This window comes from Vulpes vulpes, chromosome 1 (assembly GCF_048418805.1).
Source record: "Vulpes vulpes isolate BD-2025 chromosome 1, VulVul3, whole genome shotgun sequence".
NCBI classification, from domain to species: Eukaryota; Metazoa; Chordata; class Mammalia; order Carnivora; family Canidae; genus Vulpes; species Vulpes vulpes.
The window spans coordinates 127,056,612-127,080,059 of NC_132780.1; the positions used below are offsets into that span (position 1 = coordinate 127,056,612).

At 41.6% G+C, this 23,448-nt stretch overlaps 1 protein-coding gene across 1 annotated transcript in view; it reads left to right on the top strand.

Moving 5' to 3' along the window:
- The window catches only part of FBXO45 (F-box protein 45), a 14,954-nt gene extending 6,113 nt beyond the window's left edge, over nt 1-8,841 (top strand). Inside the window, exons 2-3 of the mRNA XM_072730285.1 lie at nt 2,276-2,632; nt 5,665-8,841. Coding sequence (XP_072586386.1) covers nt 2,276-2,632; nt 5,665-5,850 — 543 coding nt within the window. The 3' untranslated portion in view covers nt 5,851-8,841. The remainder of the gene's footprint in view (nt 1-2,275; nt 2,633-5,664) is intronic.
- Nucleotides 8,842-23,448: the final 14,607 nt, after the last annotated feature.

Genomic DNA, 23,448 nt, shown 5'->3' on the forward strand with positions numbered 1-23,448 from the left:
ACGATAGTGGATAAGAATTTAGGAAAGAGAAATTGTGGTTTAGGTGGTCCTGTTTAGAATACCTTCAGAGAGTTGGCAAGACTAGATCTGGTCTTAGAGGATATAGGATATGTTAGGGGAGGAAAGCAGGTAAGACGTTAGAAAGGGAAGTACAAGGAACGAGACTTGGAGGAGGGTTTTGAAAGCCAGGAAGAATAATTTACAGTTGATATGGTAGTTGTTAGGGAACCATCAAAGGTTGTTGAACTGGGATGAAGTATTATAAAGGTGCTGTTTTAGAAAGATTGGTCTGGAAATAATTTAGGTAGAGAGTTAAGGACTGAGTTCTGGAGCGTTTCAGGGGCAGAAGTAGGATGGTCACCAATAAAGAGGACAGTGAAGAAAGATGAGTCCAGAGTAATAGGAAGAAGTCCTAGCAGTTTGAAGAAGAGGCTGGCAACAGTGCCTTTGTGACAAAGAGAAGAAGGATAGAGAAAAACAATGGGTAATAATAAGAATTGGGGACTAGGCATAAGTAAGTATTACTTAAATATTTTATAATGAGGATTTTATAAAGTATATTTTAGTTAAACCCTTGAGTTTTTTAATACTTAATATTTTGGGGACATTTTACTCTCCCATTTGATCTTATGTTCTGATTTGTATGTGCTTAAAAGTGAGTGATATAATTTCCTATCTGTTGAGGTAGGAAAAAATGTAGAAAAACTTCAGTATTATAGTCTTCTAAATCAAGCATGGGTTTTGTGTGTTTTTTAATGTCTCTGCTGTGCAGGGCAACAGTGAAGCAGTGAGGTACTGGCTAGTAGTAACTGAACACTGATGAAGGAATACCTGACTTCTTGCTCTGACTAGCTCTTGACTTCTAGGTCTGTGTCCTCCTCCCTGTGTTGCACTTTCTTTGAGGCCCTTCCTAATGATGAAATTCTATGATTCTGACGTTGGTGGCTCAGGTTAACTAAAGCAGTAGGCCGCAGCCTTTGACTGCTTTGAGGTAGTTTGAATAAAGTAAATAAGAGATTTTCAGAAAACATACAAATCAGAAACTTAATTTTTTTCCCTCCCCCAAATAAAAAACTTTAAATTATTAAAGCATGAGAAGTGTTTAGTATTTGTACAGATAGAAATTTTTATACTGTATTTTGGAAGCTTAACTAACTGACTAGTGAAGGTCAACTAACCTGTCCTATTAATGGTGGCTACACTTAATGACTATCTTCTTATAAATTCTGGTATTTGAAACTACATGATATTTATGGGGTTATTTGATTTGGTGAAATGAGGGTGGTGCTGCAGCAACGTATGAGTAATAACTAGGAAGGAGGCTGAGGATCTAACATAGTTTGTGGTTATTAAAATTTTTCATAAACTTTAGAGTTTCTGTGACTAAGTTCTCTATTAAAGTATTTTTTTGATGACAGCATTGCCAACATAAACTGTACTTCCCTTAACTTTTTGATATAAAGATACTAAATATAAACAAGACTAGAGAAAATAGTTTAATGAACTTCCCAAACTGTCACCAAGCTTTACCAGTGATTAAATTTCATGGACCGTGTAATTATGTGTTTACCCTACCCACTTTCAAAGCAATTCTGAGATATTGTCATCCATAAACATTTCAGTATTATCTCTAAAACATAAGGATTCTTGTGTATATCTTTTGATATTTTAAGAAGTTGATTTGCAGAAGTTATACTGTAGTTCAGAATTTTGATCAATAATGAAACAATGTAGGGCAGCCCAGGTGGCCCAGTAGTTTAGCACCGCCCTTAGCCCAGGGCCTGATCCTGGAGACCTGGGATCAAGTCCCACATGGGGCTTCCTGCATGGAGCCTGCTTCTCCCTCTGCCTGTGTCTCTGCCTCTCTCTTTCTCTCTCTCTCTGTCTCTTATGAATAAATAAATAAATAAAATCTTTAAAATGAAACAATGTAACTTAAAGAATATATATATCATTTTATTGTTCAAACACATGAAGCCTAAGGTCTGGGTACTTTTTTTGTTAAGAGCGAGAAAGAGCATACATGAGTGGGAGTGGGGATGGGGAAGGAACAGAGAGGTGGGGAGAGAGAAAATCTTAAGCATGCCCTACCCTGGGCTGGTGGAGCCCAACCCAGGGCTCCATCTCACAACCCTGAGATCATGACCTGAGCTGAAGTCAAGAGTTGGATGCTTAACTGATTGAGCCACTTGAGGTGCCCCTACAGTTTGGGTACTTTTTAACGTTTAAGAAAAATCAAATTTCTGTTTCTTTGGTGTGTTTTTCGTCTTTTCAGGTACGTGCTTTCCAGCATGCCTTCAGCACTAATGACTGCTCCAGGAATGTCTACATTAAGAAAAATGGCTTTACTTTACATCGAAACCCCATTGCTCAAAGTACTGATGGTGCAAGGACCAAGATTGGTTTCAGTGAGGGCCGCCATGCATGGGAAGTGTGGTGGGAAGGCCCTCTGGGCACTGTGGCAGTGATTGGAATTGCCACAAAACGGGCCCCCATGCAGTGCCAAGGTTATGTGGCATTATTGGGCAGTGATGACCAGAGCTGGGGCTGGAATCTGGTGGACAATAATCTACTACATAATGGAGAAGTCAATGGCAGTTTTCCACAGTGCAACAATGCACCAAAATATCAGGTGAGAAACTGGGTAGTTTCTCAGTTGTGGGCCTTTGTCAAATCATACCTTGATTTGTTTTAAATTTACACAATTTTATATAGCAGCTTTGTATGTATTTCTGGTAATTTAAAAATAGTGTAACTCGCCTTTCTTTTCTACTCTAATAATCTTTTGGTATTTCCCTGTTTCCCGATACATATTTGACCTTGAGCAATCTGTCTTTGCTCTAAGTTGAGAGTTGGCAAACCTTTCTGTACAGGGCAGGTAGTAAACATTTCAGGCCTTGTGGTCACCACTATTCAAGTCTGTTGTTAATAGTACAAAAGCAGCCATAAATGATATGTAAATGAGTGAGCATAACTGTGTTATAGTAAAACCTTATTTATGGGCCACAGGCAAGACTTGGCCCAATGACCATAGTTTCCCATCTCATGCTCTAGATTGTCATCTTTTCTATATCGTGGCACATCCAAATCTACTTTCTCTAGACTTCTTACTCCCATAAATGCACCTATGCACATGCATACAAATACCCTCTGCTATTCATTAATCTGTTTATGGATTCAAGGCCTCAGGAGGTATCAGTGATTTCTATAAGACAGGCAAATTCATGCAAAACACTGCATTTTTTAATTCTTTTCATCTTAATGTTATACCATACTCATTTGATTCTGGGGTCAAAATTATAGTTCCTATTTGTAAAAGCCATATGATTACCATAGGGTCAACTGAGTTTAAAACACAGAAATCTGATAAGAAATTGAAATTTTTAAGGAATTATAGACTTAAAGGAGTCCTCTCATAATGATAAGAGAATCAGATAGGGAGATATAACAACTGTAAATATATCTGCACCCAATAATAGAGCCCCAAAACACATGAAGCAAAAACTTAACAGAACTGAAAGAAGGAATAGATAAATTACCAAGTATAGTTGGAAATTTCATTACTCATTGTTTTTAAGTCTGTTTTGTCTGATGTTAATATAACTTTAGTTTTCTTAAGCTTACTATTGCAAGGTATCTCTTTTTCTCCATTCTTTTACTTTAATCTATCTTTGTCTTTAAAATGGGTCTCCTAGACGGCATATAACTGGGTCTTCTCTAACCCAATCTTATTATCTCTGCCTGTTGATTTGAGTGTTTAACCCATTTACATTCAATGTAGTTGTTGGACTGCTTGATGTGGTCTGTGTCTTTCTATCACTGAAGCTATTTATGTTCTTGTTTAAGACATATTTTTTCTCCTTGTTTTTTAGACCAGATTATTTCTCTTGCTCCATCTTCAAATTTATTGATTCTTTCTTCTTACCATTTCAGTTCTGCTGTTAAGCCAGGCTAGTGAATTTTGATTATTGTACTCTTCAGCTCTAAAATTTTCATTTGGTTCTTTATTGTAGTTTTCATTTCTCTATTGAGAATCTGTATCTGTCCATCAATATTAGATTTTTCTTTAATTCTTTGCACATATTTATAATAAGTGCTTTGAAGTCTTTGTTTGCCAAATCCAACATGTAGGCCTACTTGGAGTCCGTTTCTGTTGACTCCTTTTTTCCCTCAGAGTATGAATTGCACTTTTCTGTTTCTTTTCATATCCAATCATTTTTAAATTGAAAATTGGAAATTCTAGATAATATGTATTAAATACTGGAATCTTTTATTTCTAGAAATCATTTTATTTTTCTGAAAATTAGATGTTCTAGTTAACTTGCCTACTAGATTTGATTCTTCATCAAACTGTAAACCCTTGTCTGCCTAATGGTGTACAGCAGCTTATGTCTTTGTTCAGATTTTGGGGTTTTAGGGAAAGAGAGGTTGGCTTCTAGCTGCTGTTTTTCCAGCTTGATTCTGTGGAGATTTTCCCTATGTCAGTGTAAGACTGTGATCACACAATGATTTGGGCAATTTATTCTCAGATTTTGGGGCTCATCCTCTTTGTGGTTCTCTTGCTTCTAGAGTTCTTCCTCTGTTTCCAGTTGCTCTGCCATCTCCCAGGTTTTGACCTCTGACACCTAAAGCTAGTACGATTTCTGCTTTTGCTCTCTGTGGCATGTGCATGCTATGCTGTACGCTCAATCAAAGGTGAAGCAAACTTGCAAATTTCACCAGGAGTGGTTCTGTCATTTTAGTTTCCATCTTCTGTTAAATAGGGATAAACCTTAGGATAGATGAGAGGATTAAATGAGATAATACACATAAACCGCAAAATGAATACCCAGCAAAATATTAACTTTTCATTTCTATTTTTTGTTGTTTGTTTTGTTGGTGGCAATAGTGATGATGGTGACGAGGATGTTCTTAGGTCCATAAAATGGGGCGCAAATTAATCAATAAATTAGGCAAAGGGAAGAAAGAAGCAGATGTTTGTAGTTGTCTGTGACAGAAAATACAGTGAAGGAAAGTAACAACAACAGCAGGAATTAACATAATTGGGAAGTACTAAATTTGATATTTTTATTGCAAATGTTAGGACTTTCTCCTCCAAGTATATAGATGTACAGCCTTTTGTAGATTCAATTATAAAAATAAAACATCCTTATTTGTCTGCTTAGTTTTCCATGTGGGAAAATATTTGGATATATTGTGCTTCTGCTTTAGTTTAACAATCAGTGCCGCTGTTTTTATAACAAACGGGTGTTTCAAAGCAGTGGCCCATAAAATGACTAATACGCTTATTCTACATCTGTAGAATCTATAGTCAGGTTTGACTCTTCATGATTATGTAAGTTCCAAAGTGTATGTAGAACTGCTTTATAAACTTTATGTGTTTTTATTATAGTAATTTTTTATTGTGATAAAATATATACGTTATTTATTGTTTTAACTGTAAGTGTACGATGCAGTGACATTAGTATACTCACAATGTGTGTATCCGTCACCACTATCTATACCTAAGACTTTTTCATCTTCCCCAACACAAACTCTGTGCCCATTAAACAGTAACTTCCCATTTCTCTATTCTTAATGTTTTCAGCTTGTTGATTTGTATCTTATTTCTTCTAGCTATGTACTTGGTGAGTTTCCTTCTGACCTTTTGGTGTCTCTTTGCAGATAGGAGAAAGAATTCGAGTCATCTTGGACATGGAAGATAAGACTTTAGCTTTTGAACGTGGATATGAGTTCCTGGGGGTTGCCTTTAGAGGACTTCCAAAGGTCTGCTTATATCCAGCAGTTTCTGCTGTATATGGCAACACAGAAGTGACTTTGGTTTACCTTGGAAAACCTTTGGATGGATGACAGTGGCTTTTCTGGAATGAAAGACAGAATGGAAGAGATATCTGCTTATGGAAAGTAGAATCATGAAGTGACAGTGTCATACATGCATGCCCAAGAAACATCCTGAAAAACACATGAAATTGTTAACTGGAGAAGCAACTCTACAGCAGAGATTATCTTAGTGTATCCTCTTTCTACTGGGCCAGAAAAATCCTCAGGGTTGCAGTTGGTTGAGTGGGCAGTTGACATATGCATGTTGCAACAGATTTGGTCTCTAAGTTAGCAATGTGTTAATTTCCAACTTTTAAGGTGAGATTTTAGAGATGCTATAAAAGGGATAAGATAAGGAAATAGCAAGATTTTTAAGTAGTGTGTTTGTGAAGAAAGACTGATCCTGTTTTACAACTGCCTGTTTTTTCTCCAGACCCTTTTTCCCAGCCAGCTTGACTAATAGAAAAGTATGAAACTGGTTGGGTTTTATTTAATATTTTTAATATATTGAGAAGCATGGTCTGCCTGGACTGCACTTCTCTAACAGTGAGATGTAAAATTGTGCAGCTATTTTAAAAGTTGTATATATAATAAGTGTGTAAAAAAAAACTGTAAAAAAAATAGGACAAAGGGGTTGCTTTGTTCTAGTTCAATTTCTTAAAAACCACTACATGGTACAAAATTAGAATAACATTTAGGGAAAATTAGGTAACTACAAAGAAGAGGATTTTAAGAGGAGATGTGTTATATTGGCTCATTTTTAAATTAGTTTTGTTTACAGTTTCCATAGCTATTACAGTCTGGTTATTTTTCTTTTAATGATCAAAATTATTGTAAAGATCCCTCAGTCTCCTAGTTTAAGATTGAGGCAAGGCAAATCTATTTCTAATTATACATATGTCAGTAGTAGTAATGATAATGTACGTCCTCTAGTATCTGGTTTTATTTTTTGGCCTTTCGAGAAAGTGTCTCATAACAATACAGAACATTGCCATTTGCTCTTACAGGCCTCAAATATGAAAGCTGTTAGTCACAGACCTAAGGAAAAGGATTAATGGTTCTTTTATTTTGTAACTTTATAATGCTGTAGATATTATAATTTTTTTTTAAATCTTATATTGTTTACATCATGGCAACAAAATCTAAGCCTCAAACTCTTCATTGGGGTTATCAAGAAAATGTTTACTCACCCACCTGAAACAGTGCCAGCCTGAACCCAGGTTAAGAATGTTCTTAATCTCATTATAGATAATTGCCCCCATGGGACTTGAAATAAAATACCTTGTGCTGTAAACTTCAGGTTGGCAATATTTTGAAGGTTTCCTTATAGAAGAGCTTGACATTAATTCCTATTCTGAGTTTTTGACTAATAAATCTGATTTCACTAATACTCTTGAATTAATAATATATATGAGCTGAGATTTTCTTTTATAAGAGAAACAACCATCATCTTTCTGTATGAAAGTATATAAATACATGGTTTCAGATACATCTTTGTGATAAGAATTGACTAAGGCAGGTGGAATCTTTGCCTTTGACCTTATCGCTGTGTGTAATTTTGTTTTAAATCTAATCAAATTAGGGACAGCAAGCAGCTGGTTGGGGCTTTTGGGTTGCTCCTTGAGAGTTAAGATTATCAATATTCTTATGAAGCAGGGAATTTCAGTCATGAACAAAGATCTATTTTTGCCACCTGACAGGTTTACAAATATTTATTGTGTATTTGGTATGTTGCTTAAAAGCGAAATCTGTTAAAGATCCTTTTTAAAATCTATGTCAAAAAGAACCCTCCTGGAAACCATATTTAGTAGTACAGAGCGAAATTATATGTTAAATGTATTAGAGAATATAGCTGCTACAGAAATTGATTTTTCTTGGTGTAGAACAACTCAATTTGGCAAAGTTTAAAATTTGAAGAAAAGAACTGATTCAGGATGCAGATTGATAAATGATGAAACAATGAAGTCTCTTATGTGCTTGGTGTTTTTTCAGGGTGTGATATAGCCAATTCCAAGAGCTTTTGCTGAGTTTTGTTTATAACTTCTGTTTTGTCCTATTAGTATAACATTCATTTGTAACAAAGTTTGGAAGGTGCTGAATGGAAAACAGAAACACATAGTTATTGCACATTGAACCTAGAATCAAATAATTGCCTAAGTATTTAACAACAAGCCATTCTTATCTCAAAGACTTAAATTCTCTAATATGCTATTTGCAGATTTTATAAAATGGAGGTTCATATTTAGAACGAACATCAGGGGAATCAAGAGCCTTCATTTATAACCTGATAAATTATTTTATTACTGGAGACCAATAGTAGTTGTATAGAGAATATTAAACTGTTACAATGTTCAAGGAAAAGGAATCTCTTGTTGATACTGAGAGAGCTTTCAAGTAGAATACAGTTGTACCTGAAGGTTAAGTATAAATCTTCTAAACCAGTGATTCTCACACTTAGCTTTGGAGTCATGTGCATTTTGAAAAATATTGATGTATCCTAAAATTCTGATGTTAGTCTGGGGTATGATATGATCATAAGGATTTTTTTAAACTTCCTGGGTGATTTCCATATGCTGCTAAGGTTGAGTTTTAAATTCACCTTAAGTTTTCTCATCTGCAAAAAAAAAAAAAAAAAAAAAATCCTTGCTCCCTCCCTTCACTACCTCACAAGCATATTGAGGGCAAAGGAGAAAATAATGGGAAAAATACTTGTATGCTGGATAAAATGTGCTATTGAAAGGCAAAACAGTATTAGTTGTATTTCAACTAAAACTATGATCAGGAAAGAAAAATGTGTAATTGAATTTACTTTGTTGACTTGGGAAACTGGGAGCATTTTCTTCGGTTCTTTAGCGAAGCATGCAGATGTGTAAACAGACTATTACTATTCATACTATGGTTTTCTGTTAAACTTGAGATAGGCTGTTTTAATTATTTGGTTCTACATAGGGAAGAAATATTGAGGCTTAAAGTCTGTAATGGCCAATGGCTCATAATTCATTAAAACTTTTCGTACAAGGAGTTCTGTGGTTAATATCATTTCATAGTTGCCATTATTTTTTTCATTATCTGACTTGAATGTTAAGCCATTTATTTCATCTTCATTCTTATGTAGGTTTAGGTATAGATTTTGTAAAGCACCTAAAGCAAGTCGGTATTGCCTGGTTGAATACTTAAATTCACGGCTCAGTGATTAGGCATCTTCTGTCTTTTAGATATGATTTGACCTGGGAAAGAGAGTTGAGAAAATAACAGCCCTAAATCATATAAAAGGTATTACAATTACTTTTAAGTTCCCAAACTGCTGTTTATATAGACTATAATGCTAATATTTTTTGATCTTTTTAAAAAGATAAAAAGTTTTGAAGAACTAGAAATGTAAAGAGTTTTAAGAATTACTTTCTGGAAACCAAGACTGTCACCATCAGGACCACTCTGAAGCCCTCCTGGAAGGAACAGTCCATAACCAATCCAAATACTACCCTCTTAAAGCATTCCTGATTTATCTAGCTGAATGTAATCTTTGCTTCCTTGAAATTTCCCTATTTTTATATTTAACTTAACTCATGCTATATTACTTTATACCTTGTATATATTTATTTATATTTATTATTTGTTGGTGTCTTACCTCCTCTCAACATCTTAGGACAGGATCTCTGATGGACTCATCTTTATGCCCATATCATCTAAGCCCAGTAGGCAGGTGCTCACAAAGATGCTGAAGGAAATTATGTAGGGAGACTAAAGCTGCTCTGAAATTACCATAACAAAAGATAGGTGGGAAAGAAATTCTGTATCGAGTTGAAATGAAGCACGAAGGAACGGAATAGAAATCTAAGGCTAATGAGGAAGAAATAATGACTGTGAATGCATTTTAGCCATTCCCCTTTATTCTTAAATATTGATATACTGATTTAGTTTTTGGTGTAGATTTCATATTTGTTTAGAATTAAAATTAGAATTCTGTATTTTAATTTTTTTGAAATTCTGTCGTTTTGCTTTAGTTTCTTAATAAAAAGTTAAAACATAAACCACCTGTGATTGCTTACATTTAAAACAACTTTTAAATTGATTGGTCGGAAAGGAAAACTGGGGTAGCTAAATGTGGTGATGGAATTTACGTATAAATTGCATGTCTTTAATGGAATCCACATTTCCCATATTTAGAATGGAAGGTGAACAAGGAATAGTAATTCACTGGGATCCTGTTCCCCTGCCACCTCCACCCCAAGTAGTTTGATAATGTTGTTTGCCAAGAGTTACTGGAGGCAGGCATGGCTGAACAAATTGCTCCCGTGATCCAAAAGCTTAAGAGAGGATTAGTTGATCATGTTGCTAAAAGTTGCTTAAATTATCAACCTTTTTTAATAGGTTCAAATTTTACAAAGGGTTTTAATTTCCTGAAAAAGAAAAGGAGGTGTAAAATTTCTCTTTTTGTTTAGGGAGAGTTTTACTAGTCTATTGTCCTCTTAATTTCGTTTTTGGATTCTCCCCCTGAATGATTTGCCTTAAAAAAATTATATATATATATATTCATGAGAGAGAGAAGCAGAGACACAGGCAGAAGGAGAAGCAGGCTCCATGCAGGGAGTCCAATGCAGGACTGGATTCCCGGACCCAGGATCACGTCCTGAGCCAAAGGCAAACACTCAGACACTTAGCCACCCAGGCATCCCAAAGATTTTCTTTTTATCTAATGTAGTTATTAACATATTTTTGAGAGCATGTTCTATCCTCTTCAGGTTATGATTCGTTAAAAGAAATAGCTCCTCCGAATTGAAGATTGTCGTTAATTAGCTTGTGTATATAGGATTTCAGGATGAGTGACTTAGGAAGTAAGACTCATTTAGGGAGTTCTTTTTAGGTTGCCCCGTTGACAGTCCTTTAATTTGTTTCTCTTTAGATGAGAAAACATACAAGAAAGTTTAGGGAAATCAAGTCTTGTCTGCATTATGATATTTAGCAAATTGTATTGCATTTCTGTTGGCTTTTTTCCTCTATAAACAAATAAGGGATAAAATTGAGTAATGGGATGGGTTTTGAGGTCCTATCTCCCTTGAGAAAGGCTCCTTGAAGTAATATATTAAAATACTAATATCCAAAGTCAGACTAATTAGAGGCATATTATAACAGAAATAGGCCAGAGATCTTTGTTTATTTTAGTGTAGCTAACCTGTTCGCATTTTCCAACCAGTGTTTAAAAGGTCTTTCATCTGTGCCCCTTTGTTGGTCCCTTTTACCTTTGAGGGAAAGGCTGCTTTAAAAGTTGGAATGAGAGTGGTCAGTGATTTCTCTCCTCCAACAACAGGCCAGTGATACAGTAAATGACCAACCTGCCTAGAGCAGTAAAGGGCGTGGACAGATGGCTGCTTGCTTGATTACACGGATATTTGGGGAGCAGCCAGAGGCATCCATCCTTTTGATTTAAATCAAAAAATTGAAAAAAAAATAAAAAATAAATAAAAAAATTGGGACGCCTGGGTGGCTCAGTGGTTGAGCGTCTGCCTTCGACTCAGGGCATGATCCCAGAGTCCTGGGATCGAGTCCCACGTCGAGCTCCCCGCATGGAGCCTGCTTCTCCCTCTGCCTGTGTCTCTGCCTCTCTCTCTGTCTCTCATGAATAAATAAAATCTTTAAAAAAAATTATTTAAAAAAATCTAAAATAAAAGTTGTTCACAGTCTAGTGGGAAAGCGTGTAGAGGTAGACTACCGTGAAAAGAGTGGAGTAATTGTTTTCATGGAGTTAGTATGAGGACAGTGTGGCATGGGGGAGAGGGAATATTTGACTTAACCTGGTGTGATACTTAGACTGAGCCTTAGAAGACGAATGCAAGTTAGTGGGGCTAGATCCAGTGTTGCAGGCCCGTGGGATAGCATGTACGTGATACAGAGGCGTCCGTGGATCCAGAAGGTACGAAAACTGCATACTAGAGGAGTGGTGGGGAGGATATGGAACGGGGCGCTTGGGGCCGGATCATAACTGCCACCCTAAGGAGCTTGGGTTTCATCCTGTTTATCGTGGGGAAGCTGTTTAAAGGTTTTTAAGGGGGCGCACGGCATGACCCGTGTTCTTGGATGATCACTCCAGCCGCAAACGGCAGTGATAGGAAGTGGGAGATAAGTCAGGAGGCCTCGGCAGGAAATGAGGAGGACCTAAGACCAAAGATAAAGATGTAAATAAAGGAGGGTGTGTTTCAGAGACCTTCAGGACGTTAGACACATGCTTGGCTGTAGAGGATGAGACTCTTTGGTGTGGATATTTGGGAGACTCGTGGAACTCTACTAGGAAATTGAGAACGAGGAGTGGATTGGAGCAGGAGGGGATGAGTTCAGTTTCGAACACACTGACCCTGAGGTAGAAATACTCAGAAAGCTGTTGGAACTGCCAAGTCTGGACTTAAGGAAAGAGGCGGCCAACCAGCCACTGAGCGGCCCGTGGGAGCTGCTGACACGTTGCTTTCCTTGCAGGTTCTATCGGCCCCGCGGGGCCCCGCCACCCCGTGGGCAGAGCGAGGCGTGGGGCCCCGGAGTACACGCCCTGCGCCTCCAGGAACAATCCTAGCACTTCAAATTCTTTAGTGCCTCATTTTAAATTTGTAAAATTCCTATCATTTTGGTTTTCAGGCAAGAACACTGGTGCAATAGACACCAGTGCAATGACATAGGTGCGATGACACCTATGACAGGAGTCCTAGGTTCTAAGTCCTGGCAGTGCTGCTCCCCATGACATGAGGCCTAAGCAGATTTCTTCCGCCTACGACCATTTCTTTATCTGCTTAACTTAGGAGGTTGTCCCAGCTCAATGGTTTTCATTTTGAGATGCCCACTAGAATCACCTGGAAGGCTTTTAATTTTTTGCACAGCTTTACTGAAATATAATTGACATATAATAGGCTATACATATTAGAGTGTACAATCTTTTCTTTTACGATCTTTTTTTAAAAAATATTTATTTATTCATGAAGACACAGAGAGAGGCAGAGACACAGGCAGAGGGAGAAGCAGGCTCCTCGCAGGGAGCCTGATATGGGACTCGATCCCGGGACTCGGGGATCCCACTCTGAGCCAAAGTTAGATGCTCAACCGCTGAGCCACCCCCCTAAAGCATACAATCTGATTAAGTTTTGACATCTGTATACATTCATCACAATCAAGAGACTGTATACCTGGGAAGCTTTTATTTTTATTTATTTGTAAAAAGATTTGTTTATTTGATGCAGAGAGAGAGCACCAGCAGGGGAAGCAGCAGGCAGAGGGAGGAGAAGCCGACCTCTGGCTGAGCATGGAGCCCAATATGGGGCTTGAACCCAGGACCCCAGGATCATAACCTGACCCAAAGCAGACGTTTAACCAACTGAACCACCCAGGTGCCCCCTGGGGAGCTTTTAAAAAGTAGGCTACCCAGGCAAATGAAATTAGATGGCATGGGGGATGCACCTGGGCATCAGTAATTCGTTTCATTTTAAGTTCCCAGGAAATCTTCCCTTGAACTAGGAGATCGTCATGCAGGACTGACTTTTGAGGAGCCTGAGAGTAGAGGCAAAATCTGTTTTATGACCAGGAAAATATGTACAGAAAAGCAAAAATAAAAACAAAAAAACAACTAACCACGTGCTGAGAGCAAGTCCCTGGCAGGGCCAGAGCTAGTACTGACGGCATCTAATCTCTTCTGTTGGTCCTTCTATGGCCCTTAATGAGCTACATTTATGAGTCATTTAAAAGAGGTCAGTGTCCTTGGGGTGCCTGGTTGGCACAGTCAGTTGGGCATCCAACTCTCGGTTTTGGCTTGGGTCATAGTCTTGGGGTCATGGGATGGAGCCTGGTGTTGGGCTCTGCACTCTGTGTGGAATCTGCTTGAGAGTCTCTCTCTCTCTCCCTCTGGCCCTCCTGCTCATGCTTTCTCTCTGTCTCTCAAATAAATAAATAAATAAATAAATAAATAAATAAATAAATAAATGGATATTTGAACCTAGACGAACACACGGGGAGAGCACCTCGTGGAGAGGAAGGCAGAGAGTGGTGTGCTGCAGTAGGCGCCAAGGAATGCCAGAGATCGCCAGCCAGGCCCCAGCCGCTAGGAAAGAGGCACAGGACAGATTCCTCCCTCACGGCTCCCGGAAGGAACCACTCTCCCCACGCCTGGGTTCAGACTTTTAGCCTCCAGAGAGTGATCTGATATATTTGTGTTGTCACAGGCCCCGGTGTGGGGCATTTTGTTCTAGCAGCCCGAGGAGACTAATAATACACCTGCTGAGTTTTCCCTCTACCGATTCTGCTGTTTCTCTCTGAAGACAACTTGGATGCTGAGCTTGGTGGTTTGTTGTAACAACAGGCCGGGAGCCGTGTTGGGGGTGAGGCAAGGGCGTGGTGTAGTGAGTAGGGGCATCCTGGATACCACTGCTTGGATGTCCCGGGTTTCTCTTAAGGATCCAAGAACAAGGGAAGACGAAGGAGGCTGAAAGGCGGGGAGAGGGCCCGCTTCTTGCTGCCAGACTCCTCTGGGCCTGGACGGCGGGGGTGCATCTCAGCAGGAGCTGGTCCGCTGCGTCAAGGGCAAGAGCAAAAAGCTCAGGTCTTCTGGATCTTGAAAAAAGCCAGCGTGCCTCTTGCTGAAGCTCCTGTTCCCTTGAGAGAGACAGAGAGAGAGAGAGAGAGAGAGAAAAGGAGGATGAGTTGGAAATTCAGAGGAAAGGCAGTTCAGTGATTTGCTCTCTGAGTGGCCGATCTTGGTCATCCAGCCCCTCACCAGCTGCTCATTAGGAGCATTAAAAATGAGGGTAATTGCATTGTTAATACGTTGCTCCCCCTCTGGTGGACATTATGCTTACCTACTTCACTGGATTCCTTTCCGAAGACCCCATAGTTTAATTTTCACCCATACTGCAGTGAATTGAAGGTCACAGTCTGGAGGGGAGTTTGGTGATGGGGTACACTGAGGAAAAATTTTAGGGAAAGGACAGCATCTTAGTCAGATGCGGCGATGATGACAAAATACCAGGACAGGGCAACTTAGGAACGACAGTGATGTATTTCTCACAGTTCTGGAGGCTGGAAGTCTGAGATCAGGGCGCCAGCACGGCTGTTTTCTGGGAAGGCCCGTCTTTGGGTTGCAGACTTCCTGTTGTAGGGCAGCCAGGCCAGAGCAGAGAGAGGGAGCGAGTGCTCCCCTGACTCTGAAGGGCACCAATCCCATCCCCAGGGCCCCACCCTCGAGACTCCTCTAATCCTAATCACCTCCCAAAGGCCCCCACCTCCTGGTACACTTGAGGAGGGGGTTAAGGTTACAACACAGGAGTTTTGGTAGAACACATTCAGTCCTCGTTGAGCATCTGCCTTCCGCCCAGGGCATTACCGCGGGGTCCTGGGATCGAGCCCCACATCAGGCTCCCTACACGGAGCCCCTTCTCCCTGGGCCTGTGTCTATATGCCTGTCTGTGTCTCTCATGAATACATTTAAAAAAATCTTTTTAAAAAATTCAAAATAAATTTAAAAAAAAAAAAAAAAAAAGAAAGAAAAGAAAGCATTCAGTCCATAACAGACAGCAAGGGAACCTTGTTGGGATCCTTTGCTGCTTCAACCAGACAGAAGCTCCTGAGGCTTCTCAGCTGGTGGGACCTAGAGCTGCAGGTGTTGAGGGAGGAAAGGAGCCACGGCAGGAGGAGCAGGAGGATGGAGGAGGACGGAGAAGGGCCGAGGGCCGGCAGCTGCCCTGGGGGGCTCGGGAGGACCTGCTGTGCTCTCAGGACCCCCCTGCCCAGACCGACTGTGGGCCCTGGTTCGCACGACCTGGGGTGGCTGCTGTCCCTAGGGGCCCCAGGGGGATCCAGGCCCTTCCCAGGGCCCCGCCGGCGGCCAGGATGTACCGGGCCCCTCCGTGCCAGGGCTGCACAGGCCCTGCCTCCCCCGCCCTTAGCAGCCGCCGCTGTGGACAGTGGTGCCCGGGCTGCCGCAGCTCCTTGTCCACCGGGTCATGACCCGCGGTCGAGCCTGAGGGCCAGGCCTGCGCTGCGGTGCGCGGGGGGGCCCCCCCCCCCGCCTCAGCCTCAGTCCCTCCTCCAGGTCCGCGCCTCTGTCCCTGTGTCGGGCGCCCCGCTGGGGACAAAGGGCAGGGTTGGAAGGAGGCCCCGCGCTCAGGGCCTAGGGCATGTTAGGCCTCGGGCCTCTGGGCACCTGCCATGTGCTTTACCTACAAGAGCTTCTTGCCTTATGCGCTTTGATGCTCTTCATTTTACTTTTTATAAGATTTCATTTATCCATTCATGAGACAGAGAGAGAGAGAGAGACCCAGGCAGAGGGAGAAGCAGGCTCCATGCAGGGAGCCCGACGTGGGACTCGATCCCGGGTCTCCAGGATCACGCCCTGGGCTGAAGGTGGCGCTAAACCGCTGAGCCACCCGGGCTGCCCAAATGTCTTTCAATTTGTTAAAAATCAGATTGTTGAACACTAACTCATAAATAGCAGTTTAGCCATTCCTCAAATGATCAACTCACTAAAACCTTGTTTCTTTTAACTATTTGTAGAATCTATAACAATTTGGTTTTTTTTATATTTTTTATTTTTATTTTATTTTATTTTATTTTATTTTATTTTATTTTATTTTTTTAGAATGTATAACAATTTGGATTTTTTTCTTCACCAAAGCTTCCAAATAATGAGTTTCTTCTTCTTTTTTCCTTTTTGAAATCTCTGGTGATGGGCAGCCTGGGTGGCTCAGGGGTTTAGCACCGCCTTCGGCCCAGGGCCTGATCCTGGAGACTCGGGATCGAGTCCCACATTGGGCTCCCTGCATGGAGCCTGCTTCTCCCTCTGCTTGTGTCTCTGCCTCTCTCTCTCCCTCTGTCTTTCATGAATAAATAAGTAAAATCTTAAAAAAAAGATAGCTTTGGGAAGAACTGTTATCTTTATAGTAAAGTATTCTTATCCATGATCATGGTACATCTCACCATCTTTTATATCTTTCAATATTATCTTTGAGGATACAATAATTGAATAGGGTTCCCTGCTTAGATTTGGAACAAATTGAGAAAAAAAAAAAAAAAAAAGGAGTAAGGAGTAGTACCTGGGAGGCCAGAATATTATCTTTACTGCTGATAGAGACCAGGTTGGAGGATATGGCTTTAGGTTAGATAGTCAAGTGCTTGGTAGATCAAGCCAACAAATATTAGTAGGCATTCTAAAGATGTATGCAAACAGTCTAAATTGGGTTAACTATATATAGGGCAGTTTTCTCCCCAAGAAGAAGAAAAGCAGAACTGAACCTGACATGCCCAGATGATTCTTTCTAAATGTGTGTCAACCTGTCCTCCAAGTTGCAGAATGCGTAAAGGAACAGAGAGAGAGTGTCCCACCAGTAGAGTTCCTTTCAAATGGATGAAAATCTTACAGGTAGGAAAGAAGTGTTCTTTCTTGCAGGTTATCTAAGGGGTCTGCTTTCTTTAAATTAAGAATAGAATTCTTTTGCCATTACATTTTCTCATTGGTTATTAACAGTATATAGGAATTCTACTGGTTTATCTATGATGGCCTCATTTTCAGCAATGTTAGAACAATCTTATGGGCTATGCACTGTAATTATTTCTCTTCTAAATGGGGAAACTGAGGCAATGAAGAGTTTAAGTAGCTTGCTCAAGGTCACAAATCTAGAAAGTAGTAGAGATTTGCTCTGGTCTAGGCAGTGTGATTCCAGAGTCATCACACTAAATCCCCACACAAAGTTCTTTCACACTAATGCATGGTATCCATCGGATGGATGACCCATCACTTATTTACCCAGTTCCTATTGATGGGCATTTAGCTTATTCCTTGTCTTTCCTTATTATAGGTATGCTGTAATAAATAACCTTGTACATGTGTGGTTTTAAATACACATGGGATAAATTTTTGGCATAACAAGATGTCCTAGGTTCATCTTGCACATTTCCTGCCCCAAACTGGAGTCAATTGTTTTAACAAGGAGCCCTGCTTTATTTTAGTAGGGAATGGTATTTAGAAAACAAAATCTGGGGATGCCTGAGTGGCTCAATGGTTGAGCATCTACCTTTGGCTCAGGGTATGATCCCAAGGTCCTGGGATCCAGTCCCACATCAAGCTCCCCACAGGGAGCCTGCTTCTCCCTCTGCCTGTGTCTCTGCCTCTCTCTGTGTCTCTCATGAATAAACAAATAAAATCTTTAAAATAAAACAAAAAAAGGTAAATAAAATAAATTACTGTGTTTTATTTCCTACTCCTTGAAGTATTTTAAATGCCCCTAATGTGGAAAGGGGCCACCCTCCCAAGGCACCTCCCTTCCCCAAGTCCAGCAGGGTTCTCCCAGCAGGGGGCAGCAGTGGCACACTTCAGGTGGTCTGGGGAGGGTGAGGTGTTTGTAAGGGGCCCTGTGGGGAGGAGCTTGTAGGAGGAAACCCATAGAGTGGAAAAAGTTAACTAGTTCCCCACTCCCACCTCAGAGCCAAACACACACCCTTGTGGTGGGTTAAGCCACAAACACCATGTTTTCTGTAAAGCTGACAGTTTCTTCTACAGGGAGGAGGATGCTCAATAGTTGTGAAAACCTTTTTGTTCTTTGCTTTTCCCAATTCTTTACCTTCTGCTTTTGCCCATGAAAGTTCTAGTTCCTCAAGCTTTCTTTCCCTGGTTCTTTCATTTCCCCTGCCATGATTATTAACCAAGCTACATAATCACCTTATTGACACCCAGTCCCTCGGGGAGTAGAGATGCAATGAGAGGAAGGGCTAAGCCAGCTGTTTCTCTAGCTTTTCCCCTCCCCCCAGAAGTATCACATTTCTCTTCAAGACTTTAATCTCCTCTAATCAAAGACCTTCGACAATCTCTTACACATCTTCACTCACTTGCTGGATCCTCTGCTGAAACAGGATGAGAATGTGGGTACCCGACTGTCCTTTGGCCTGTAGTTTGGTCTATTCCAACATCCCCAGGGATCCCGGGGAACGGAACATGTGGATTTGGTGAGGGATAGTTTTGCAGAGATTCCAAAAGAATATGACCCTAGTGCCTTCTCACTGCTTTCCCCCCAAAGCACTGTCGCAATGCCCTTCTGCAGTATCTCTATCCTGGCATATCACAGTAGAGGCGTGTGGGGGGAAAGCACATGGGAGTTTATCACCTCGGGCCTGGTGGGACTTGGCCACAAATCATATGTTGATTTTCCCACTGTGGTTTTGGGCAAATCACTTACCTTCAAACTTTGGTTTTCTCATCTGCACATGGCAGCTAATAATGCCCTCCACAACTACCTCACAGAATTGAGATAGTGACGTAAGATAATGATATGCTATGGTTTTATAAACAGTAGGAATCTTTCAAAACATCATTTATCATGACTCTTTCTTTTAATTTTTTTAAAAATTTTATTTATTTATAATAGTCACACAGAGAGAGAGAGACACACAGACACAGGCAGAGGGAGAAGCAGGCTCCATGCACCAGGAGCCCAACGTGGGACTCAATCCCGGGTCTCCAGGATCATGTCCTGGGCCAAAGGCAGGCGCTAAACTGCTGCACCACCCAAGGATCCCTATCATGACTCTTTCTCAAGAGTTCTTTGGCTCCTGTTTCACAGGCACAGAATTAGATATTGGGACAAATTGGATTCTTGAAGGTTCCAGGGCTATGGAGAGGCAAGGCAGGTCACAGAGCAGAGTGGAACTATTTCTAGGGACTTGGCTTCCAGTCTTTTCTGAGAGGAGGGGTTTCTTTTTTTTGCCCCCTGTAGCCAAGAAAGACTAATAGGGAGACCTACCTCTAGAATTCTGGTCTGGACAAGACCACCACAGAGTCATTAGTCTTAGGCCATTTCCCTGCTCCTTACCTTAGCCTGCACCTCAACTACCCAGATGGCTAAGAAAGAATATGGCAGATAGATAGTCGGTTTGTTAGGTGTTTCTGGGGAAATTCCATATCCTCTCCTGGTAACTCAGAACTAAGTATGTTTTATAGTGAGTCTGTATATTTTATTTTTGCCCTTTGGCTGCAGTGGAAGGTTTTGAATGCTCTGAGGGAAGGAAAGCCTCTATTCATCTTCATATCCCATCTAAGCCCAGCACAAAATGGATGGCCCTGGGGCCCAGTTTGTTGACCTGGTATGTATTGTTCTGTCCTCACCAGAGCTGGAAAATAAGCTGGTCCCTATTCTTTTTTCTTTTTTTAAGATTTTATATTATTTTACTTTTTTTTTTTTAATTATTTTACTTTTTAAAAGATTTATTTATTCATGAGAGACAGAGAGAGGCAAAGACAAGGCAGTAGGAGAAGCAGGCTCCCTGCGGGGAGCCCCATGCAGGACTCACTGCTGAACCCCAGGATCATGCCCTGAGCTGAAGGTAGACGCTCAACTGCTGAGCCATCCAGGTGTCCCTAAGATTTTGTCTTTTTAGAGAGAGAGCACGCGCGTCTGAGAGAGCATGCAGGTGCACACAGGTTGGGGGGGCGGTGCAGAGAAAGAGGGAGAAGCAGCCTCCCTGCTGAGCAGGGAGCCCGAGGTGGGGCTCGATCCCAGGGTCCTGGAGTCATGATCTGAGCGAAAGGCAGACACTTAACTGACCGAGCCACCCAAGTCCCATGCTGGTCCCCATTCTTGAAATACAGTTTTTGCAAAGCTCAAAGCAAACCTTGCAGTAATTTGGCTTGCAACTTCTCTCCTAACTCTCCCTCCTTTGGGGACCTAGTGGGATGGAAGTAGAAACTGGAAAGGCTGATCTTCCGTGTCTGCCAAAGGACAGCCCCCATGATGCCTTAGCGTGGACTCCCCTCCCTTTCCTTATCAAATGAAATCCGCCGCTGAAGGAAATTGGACAGGAAGCAGCTCTAGGAGAGGCAGGGTCCAGGAGGGACACCAGAGAATGAGCTCGAGGCCCAGCTGGGCGGGCCTGGCCCCGCCGCTCCTTCCCTACAGTGGGCTCGGCCTTGTTCCCACCACCTCAGCCCTCACATCCCATCCCTGGGCCCTGGCGAGGGACAGTAGAAGTCAAGGCCCATACTCTCAGGCCTTCCAGCCTGTGCTTGATACGTCCAGAGATGGGAGTTCTGCTGCTTCCCCAAAAATCCACTTCATTTTGCCTTTTATCCAGCTGAAATCTGCTTCTTGCTCTCCTTCCTGCCCTCTCTTCATGGGACAGCCCTTGAGGATGCCTCAGTCTCCAGGCCCACCACCCCCAGCCCCGGGAAGATCCTTTTAAGAGCATGAGTTTCTCAGAAACTCGCACACCCAAAGGAGTCGGGACAGGAACCTAAATGGGAAGGAAATGCTGAGAACAATGCCCCTTCTGAGCTCTTTCCTTGCCAAGGAGATCTGGGGTTTACCCTGATGTTTGCTACGACCTTGACACGCTGCCTTTTCCTTCTCCTGTGTGCCCAGCACTGCTGGGAAGAATATTTTCCGTATTCAGCTCACTTTATTCATTTTTTCTAACACTTAAAAATATATTTAAAGGCATCATGGCAGGCTCCCTGGGTGGCTCAGTGGTTTGGTACCTGCCTTTGGCCCAGGGCGTGGTCCTGGAGTCCTGGGATCAAGTCCCACATCGGGCTCCCTGCATGGAGCCTGCTTCTCCCTCTGCCTGTGTTTCTGCACACCCCGCCCCTCTCTGTGTATCTCATGAATAAATAAAATCTTAAAAAAAAAAAATAAAGGCATCATGACATTTTGCTCCTACATACTTCACTATATGCCTTTAAAACATAAGAATAGGATGTCCAGGTGGCTGAAGGGCAAAGTGTCTGCCTTAGGGTCAGGGCATGATCCCAAGGTCCTGGGATCCAGTCCTGCATCGGGCTCCTTGTTCAGCAGGGAGTCTGCTTCTCCCTCTCCCTCAGCCCCTCCCCATGTCTTTCATGAATAAATAAATAATATCCTCAAAGAATAAAACATAAGAATATTTTCTGGCAGAGCTGAAATCAAAATATAATACCTAGCAAAACGAATTCCAATGATCTAATACTTAATCTATACTTAAAATCAGACCAATGCTTGGGCCTCTTCATCCTTGCCCTGTTCTTGGGAGGCTACCCAGCCTTGAGCCGGGCTACTTGGCCAGTCATTGCTTCTTTCAACATATTATCCCTTCAACCCCCAGACTGATGTCCCTGAGGCTTTGGGTCCCTCAGCTGGGTGCTCCCAGTCACTTGGCCCGGGGCCAAAGCCTCTGCCAAGCCGAGACTCATACCATATAGTTATGCTGGGTTCTTGCAAAGAGCACTGAGAAGAGCAGGGGGGTGAAGGCTAAAATCTACCCTCTGTTTTCCTGGGGAGGGGGCGCTGTGTCTGGCTGGAGGGGCATTCCTTCCAGCTCAGACAAAGACATTGTTTAGCTGAAGCCCTGGACTGGTGCTGCGGGTGGTATTACCTCCCGGTAGTTAATCCCTCCCCCAATATGTCATTGTGCAATTTGACCTTCATAGAATCATGTTCTTAGGGCTGGGGGTTCTGAAGTTCTGAATACTTAGTCTATCCCCAGCACCAATAACATGTCCAAATCCCTTATGAATAAAGAGTTCTCCAACCTCACTCTCCCTACATGCGTTGAGACTTAAAAACAATTTTTTTTAAATTCAATTTAATTAACATATAGTGTATTATTAGTTTCAGGTGTAGAATTTAGTGATTCATCAGTTGCATATAACACCCAGTGCTCATTACATCACGTGCCCTCCTCAATGCCCGTCACCCAGTTACCCCATCCTCCCACCATCTCCCCTCCAGTGACCCTCAGTTTGTTTCTTAGAGTTAAGAGTCTCTTATGGTTTGTCTCCCTCTCTGATTTCATCTTGTTTTACTTTTCCCTCCCTTCCCCATGCTTCTCTGTTTTGTTTCTTAAATTCCACGTATAGGTGAGATCATATGATAATTGTCTTACTCTGATTGACTTATTTTGCTTAGCATAATACCCTCTAGTTCCACCCACATCATTGCAAAAGGCAAAATTTCATTTTTTTTTATGACTGAGCAGTAGTATCCTAGTGTATATCCTAGTAGTATCCTAGTGTGGTAAATATATATATATATATTTGTCCATTCATCTGTCGATGGACATCTGGGCTCTTTCCACAGTTTGGCTATTGTGAACATTGCTGCTATAAACATTGGGGTTCAGGGGCCCCTTCAGATCACTACATTTCTATCCTTTGGATAAATACCCAGTAGTTCAATTGCTGGGTCGTAAGGTAGCTCCATTTTTAACTGTTTGAGGAAACTCTATACTGTTTTCCAGAGTGGTTGCACCAGTTTGCATCCTGACTACTGATGTAAGAGGGTTCCCCTTTCTCTGCGTCCTTGCCAATATCTGTTGTTTGTCTCCCATGCTATTAATTTTAGCCATTCTGGCTGGTGTGTGGTGGTATCTCATTGTGGTTGTTTTTTTTTTTTTTAATGAAGATTTTATTTATTTATTCATGACAGACACAGAAAGAGAGGCAGAGACATAGGCAGAGGGATAAGCAAGTTCCCTGTGGAATCTGATGTGGGACTTGATCCCAGAGTCCCAGGATCACCACCTGAGCCAAAGGCAGATGCTCAAACACTGAGCCCCCCGTGCCCCCCATTGTGGTTTTGATTTGTATTTCCCTGATGCCAAGTGATATTGAGCATTTTTGCACATCTGTTGGCCATTTGT